We start from the raw sequence: 6,672 nt of genomic DNA, 5'->3' as shown, positions 1-6,672 counted from the left end.
GGCCCCCCGCCTCGCCCGCCGGTTGGCGCAGGCTCTATTAGCAGGATGTGAGTAATCATCTTAAGTAGCTATCAAAGCGCGGCAGCTTGTTAAGCGTTTAGCCAGGTTGTGCCGACACGACCTCGCTCCTCAATCTTCCCGGCTCATCACCGCATCCCCCTGCTGGGAGAGGATGGGTCGGGGCCAACGTGCGGCTTGGGACGGGCTCATCCTCCCCACGATGTCCCCTGCAGCAAGGGGCAGGGGGTGGCAGGGGTGAGGAAGAGGAGGCTGGGGGCTGGGTGGCAGTGGTCAAGGGGGAGTCACATCCTATGAGGATGGCACAACCAAGAGCTTTGCGGTGGGTGATTGAGGAAGACACTGAGCTGGAGCCTTGTGGTCCATGGTGCAGCAATGGCTGCTGCTTTCATTGGTTCCATATTTTGGGTGCAGAGCCTTAATCTTCCCTTTCCTTCATGGAAAAGCAATGGTGTGTCCCTGGGAGCTGGCTGCTGCAGGAGGAAGGCGGACACCCCATCCATCCCTGGGATCGCTGATGCTCGTGATGGTTGCACTGAGTGTGGCTGTCCCCATGGGTCATCACCCCGGTGTGACATCCATATGTCAGGAAAGGCAGAGGAAAAGGAGGACAGCCCCTGACAGAGCCCGCTTTGCCTTGCAGGAGACACGGCCGTGTACAAGGACGGCGTTTACTGGATCAAGGGCCGCACCTCGGTGGACATCATCAAAAACGGGGGGTTCAAAGTCAGCGCGCTGGAGGTGGAGCGGCGCCTGCTCGCGCACCCCCACATCACAGGTACCATCCATGCTGTACCAGAGCCTGGCTCACCCCATGGAGACCCCGAGGGGGCTGTTTCCCAGTGTTCCCATTAGCGATGCTGGGGCCGAGCGAAGCGCAGGCTGTGTTTAAACCCGGCCGTGCCTCATCCCCGGGGGCCGAAGCCGTGAAGCCTGGGGCCGGGTGCCAAGTCAGCAGCGGCTGTCATCTGATTTGGGAAACGAGATCTAATTAAATCTGATCTGCCCTTGTGCGTGACCCTGCGTGAGGGGGTGGACGTGGAAACCGCTGGGGTTTCTCAGGCCGCATCCTCTGCTTTTCTCTCCGTAGACGTGGCTGTCATTGGGCCCCCGGACATGGTCTGGGGCCAGCGGGTCAGCGCCGTGGTGCAGCTGCGCAAGGGCGAGATGCTGTCCGTGAAGGACCTGAAGGACTGGGCCAGGTAAGGTGTCCCAGGGCATAGCAGGGATGGGGAAAGCAGGCTCAGAGCGCACAGCATCCTTGTTAGGGACGCATCAGACCAGGGGTGACGGGGGTGGCCGCAGGCTCTGGGGATGGAGAAAACGCCACGGCTCCAACCAGGTCGCCAAGCACCTGAGATAATGGAAATAAATGGGCCTCTGGCCCCGAAAGTGCCTTTGATAAATGACCTGCACGGTGCCCCGAGCTCAACCACTGGCAGAAAGCACAGAGCAAGCACCAAGGTAGGGGATGCTTTGCTTTCTCAGCAGCAAAAGCATTTTATAAAATCAGAGTCATTAAGGTTGGAAAAGCCCTCTAAGATCATCAAGTCCAACATCAACCCAACCCCACCATGGCCACTAAACCACGTCTTCAAGTGCCACATCCACCTCTTGAACCCCTCCAGGGATGGGGACTCCCTTTCAGCTTTTCCCGTCACTCCTGTCCTGGGGACTGCAAGCAAAGAGCCAGGAAGCAGAATCACCAGGTTTATCGCTAATATTCCATTAGCAGAAAACCATTTAATAGCCGATTCTTTCTTTTCCTGGCAACTCCGTGCCTCAGGCTGTGGATATTTTTGGCGAGGCTGGTGCTATTTTGTAAGCGGCAGGAGCACTTGTTTCATCAGGGGCTGCGCAGCAGCCAATTAAAGATTTCCCCTGGATCTGCAAAAAAATCACAGTTGGGGGAACTGTGATTTAGCAAACGCAGGGAGGACGCGGGCTGCCCGGCTGCTGCTCTGATTAAACAGCTACGTGGTGGGGAGAGACGTGAACAAAGAAACTAAACCCACACCGGGGGGCTGCTGGCCCCGTGTGAACCCCTCAGCTGCCAGGACCCCCGCTCCAACCAGGGCAGCCCATGGCCACCAGTAGCTTTTGTGAGGTTTTACTGGTGTCCTCTTGCAGCTTTTGTGAGGTTTTACTGGTGTCCTCCTGCATCTTCTGCTGGGTTTTACTGGTGTCCTCCTGCAGCTTTTGCTGGGTTTTACTGGTGTCCCCCTGCAAGCCTTGCTGCCTCTGCCCAGAGTCCTGGTCCCTATGGGCTCCCATGCTCAGGTCCTCCATCCAGGACCATTTGTGGTCCCAGCATGGGGCAGAAGTGATGGAGAGCGAGCTCGGGTCACCCATAAATTGCTCCAGGGGTCCCAAATCAGGGCAGGGGGCTGCACTCAGCTTCCCCATGCACCTCCCTGCCTGCCCCTGTCCCATGGTGTCACCTTGTCCCTTGTTCCCATTGCCATCCCCAGCTCTATGGGCAGACACGGTGCCCAAGGGGCTGTCCCCCCATCCAGGCTCCCACTCCCTGCCCATGCCCCCCTGGGCAATGCAGCACTCCCCCCGCTCACTTCCCCCTGTCGCCCTGTCTCTCCCCTTTATTTTTCATGTCACTTACGCTCGCCTGGCCCTTTTTCTCGCACTCCCTGGCAGGAGACACATGTCCCTCTTCAGAGTGATTCATTTTGCGGCTTTCGCCTCCAATCCTGCTTCCCGGCGACAGGCGCCAGCCCGAGTTACAGGCATCCATATGGCAGGGGGTGCTGGTGGCGGGCAGGGGACACGCACACACACACACACACACACACACACACACAGCCGGGCGATGGTTGAAGGGCTCAGCAACCTTGGCAGCTTGCGTTGGAGTCGGTGCCAGGACGCTGCCGGGGCTGGGCACGGCCCCAGGTTGGTGACACATGGACAGCAGAAGGCAGGAGAGCCCCCCTGCTGTGCTCAGCGAAGGGCACGGGGATGGTGCTTGGTGCTCAGAACCCGCTCCTCATGGCTGTGAGGCACTGGGAGGGTGGCCCACATGTGGTCCTGGTCCTCAAGGACTGGCACTGGGACATGTGGGGGTCCAGCATCCACCACTCCACTGCGGGATTTTTCCCCTCCATCTCTAACAAGGGCCAATGGGTCAGCATTGAGGGCTCTGCTTGCTGAGCTATGCAACCCCCAAGGGGTGAGTGGGTGTTTTGGGGTGCTCTGTACTCACAGGGTGCTATGCAGCAGGGCTGGCAGCGAGGGGGACCCACGCAGGTGATGCCCTCACTGGTGGGGCTGGGTATGGGTACCAGGGTCCATGGGCAGCCCCAAACACTATCAATGATGAGCTAGGTCCAGGGTTCAACCAGGAAGCACAAGCAGGAGCAAAACAGGGCCAGGGATGAGCTATGATGCGGAGTCAGCATCCACCCAGGAGATGAGGACAAGGTCAGGGCTGGAGATGGACTCTACCTCCAAGGGCTCCCTCCAGGCTGGGAACATCACCCCCAGCACAGCCCAGAAAGGGGCTGGGGCCCAGGGCTGAGCCTAAATGGGCTCCTGGGTTGTGGGTGGGGGGCACAGGTGGAGCCATTTGGGGCCCTTAGGGCTGTGGATGCCCCAGGGCAGCTCACCCTGGGGCACAGAAAGGTGTTAAAGGCACCAGTGCCATGGCTTAGCCCTACTGAGACCCCCGGGGTCTGCACTGCACCCTGCAAAGGGAGCCAGGGCATGGCTAACATTGACCCAAAAATCACTTGTCCATACCCACGCTGCCTGGAGACCCTTGACTGGGGTGTACACCACAATGGGGTGCAGGATGGAGGGTCCCAGAGAAAATCCTCCCTATTTGTGATGTCTCGGGATGGACGTGAGGTCCCTTGGTCCGTAACAGGCTGTGCTGCTGTGTTGCAGGGACACCATGGCCCCATACACCATCCCCACCGAGCTCATCGTGGTGGAGGAGATCCCACGCAACCAGATGGGAAAAGTCAACAAGAAGGAGCTGCTGAAGCGCTTTTACCCAGCCTAGAACATGGGTATGGACCAGGACAAGGGACCCCGGGGGGTTTGGTCCTTGGCTGTGTCCATTCTCCCCCTGCACTGGCACTGATGAGGTGCCAGCGGTGATTAGCAGTGGTCTGGGCTCTATCCATGAATAAAGTCTGATAAAAGTAGGATTTTATGGTCTTCTTTTTGGCCAAACTGAGCCTAATCTGCATGGCCACCTTCCCTATGCAGGAGGCTTGGGGCATTCAAGGATCTATGGGGTGGATGCTGGGGATCCCAGGCCAGGTTTGCCCCCGCGCCAGCGCCTCCTTGCTGCCCTTTCTCACAGACTCAGTGATTTCCCCCATAGTTTCGTTTATAGAGGAGAGCCCATGAGAATGAGGGGATCCCCTCACCGATTGGATGCTGCTTCCCATGGGATACCCCATAATGTGCTGTAGATCCATTCCATCCGCCTCCCTGCCCTGCCAAACACCGCCCATTTCCCAGCGTAAGTACAAAATCACCCCATAAATACTGGCTGCGCTTACCAGGGAGCGGCACAGCTGGTGACAGGCTCATTTCTTGGCCATGGCTGCAGCATGGCAAGGGGTCCAAACCCCACAGGGTCTGGTATGGGGTGGGGGCAGAGCTGAGCAGGGTGTTGGGAGCACTGGGAAGCAGACACAGCACGAATTACACTGAGTGCACCAACACCAGCACCCACGTCTGAAGGTCATCGATTTCCCAGAGGACAGACAGCATCAATAAACCCTACCTTTATCAATGGATTTTTGTCCCTGTTTAACTTCACACTGGAGGGACAGTAGCTGTGCCCTGTGGCTCATGGGGATGGTGCCCAGCACAGCAGAGGGTGCTGGTCCTGTTGTGTCGGGTGTTGGGGAGCCCCAAGTTTCCCCAGCAGCTGATGAGGCCACTGGGAAGGGCAACCAGAACAAGAGAGCAGTAGGAATTACATTTAATACCTTCGTCAGGGTCAGTGCAGCCTGGGAGGACAATTAGCGTAGAGGGGACATCTGGCAGGTACATGGCACTGGGGAGGGATGGGGACAAGAGAGGGGATGGGAAAAGACCATGAGACACTTCAGCACATGGACACTCTGGTACATGGATGCACTGGGACACGGATGCTCCAGCACACAGACACGGGGATGCTCCAGCACATGGACACAGGGATGCTCCAGCACATGGACACATGGATGCTCCAGGACATGGACACAGGGATGCACCAGAACATGGACACACGGATGCTCCAGCACACAGACACAGGGATGCTCCAGGACATGGACACACGGATGCTCCAGCACATGGACACAGGGATGCACCAGAACATGGACACACGGATGCTCCAGCACATGGACACATGGATGCTCCAGGACATGGACACAGGGATGCACCAGAACATGGACACAAGGATGCTCCAGCACACGGATACATGGATGCTCCAGGACATGGACACAGGGATGACCTGGCACGCGGACACAGGGATGCTCCAGAACACAGACACACCAGCATGGTTTGCCCCCTTGCCACAGCGTGCAGAGCCGAGCACCAACATCTCTCCCCGGTCTGCGGGAGGGACCAAGCAGATCCTTTGTTAAAACATCACCGATGCAGTAAATTTTTTAACTTACCAAATAGATCAATATCAAATTATCATGTCTCGCATTCATAACTCTTAAGCAAGCAACAATGGAGAGAGACAAGGTCACTGGAGAATAAATAGCAGCAAAAGCTCTTAATGATCTATCATTCTCGACAACCCCAGGCACCCAGCACCAGCCCGGTGACAAGATCATTAATAAAACTCTGCAGGAACGCTATCGATCGCTTTGATGGATGATCACAGGTAGCAAATACTGTAAAACACCTGGTTGTCACACACAAAAATGAGTGGTTTGACTCGCACCTCGGCATGGGGACCTGGCTGCGGCTCCGCTGGGTTTTCTCCTCGGTGGTGGTCAGGGCACGGCGCCTGGTTTTGGGGCTGCCATCTGTGCTGGACCCACTGCTGTCCATCCCTATAGATGGGACCTGGATAAAAGCTTCGTTGAAGCACCAGGTTGCTGTGTCCCAAAGCCCAAGCTGGGAGCAGAGGGATTTGGAGATGGGTTTTGGTGACTCGGTGCCACAGGATGCAGCCCTGGACACTGACACAGCCCAGGGGGCTCCCCAGTGCCACGTGCTCTGCTCCACACAGCACCCATCAGGGGTGCATCCCCCCCACAGCTCGCTTGCGAGCCACGTCCGCATTGCTGGTCTGATCATATGTACACAACCATTCAATTACCCCGTAATGGCTACAGGCTATTAAGCCATCAATCTCCTTCATTAAGGCCTGCCAGGCCCGTCCCGGCACCGTGCAGTAAAACCACTAAACCACCAGCACCAACCCAAAGTGGTGTCTTTAACGCATCGGCCGTACCACGAGTGCCGGTCCCATCGTCCCATGGTGTCCCCCCACGCCGCTGCAGCCTCCCCTTGCCCACAGCCCACCCTGGGGACCCGGGGACCCCTTGCTGGGATGTCCCCAGGGAGCTGGGGGATGCCCACACCCCCATACCCCAGCAGCTTGCCTCTGCCCGGGGCTCTGCACGCCGGGACCCGCTCTTGTGCTTTATGGCTGGCCTTTTTTTTTTATTCCCCATTAAAAAAGCAACC

At 57.6% G+C, this 6,672-nt stretch overlaps 1 protein-coding gene across 1 annotated transcript; it reads left to right on the top strand.

Annotated features, from left to right (window-relative positions):
• Window positions 1–661: 661 nt before the first annotated feature.
• Window positions 662–4,033, top strand: LOC104539491 (acyl-CoA synthetase family member 3, mitochondrial-like; the record flags this gene model as incomplete). The annotated part of the gene is made up of 3 exons (XM_010183025.1): window positions 662–796; window positions 1,109–1,220; window positions 3,916–4,033. Coding segments are annotated over 3 exons (365 nt in total), but the record flags the coding sequence as incomplete, so codon positions are not given.
• Between the last annotated feature and the right edge of the window lie 2,639 nt (window positions 4,034–6,672).

Source organism: Mesitornis unicolor, unplaced genomic scaffold, assembly GCF_000695765.1.
Source record: "Mesitornis unicolor isolate BGI_N332 unplaced genomic scaffold, ASM69576v1 scaffold40914, whole genome shotgun sequence".
Classification (NCBI taxonomy): domain Eukaryota; kingdom Metazoa; phylum Chordata; class Aves; order Mesitornithiformes; family Mesitornithidae; genus Mesitornis; species Mesitornis unicolor.
The sequence above is the reverse complement of the archived record's forward strand: the minus strand, read 5'-3'. Positions and strand labels throughout refer to the sequence as shown.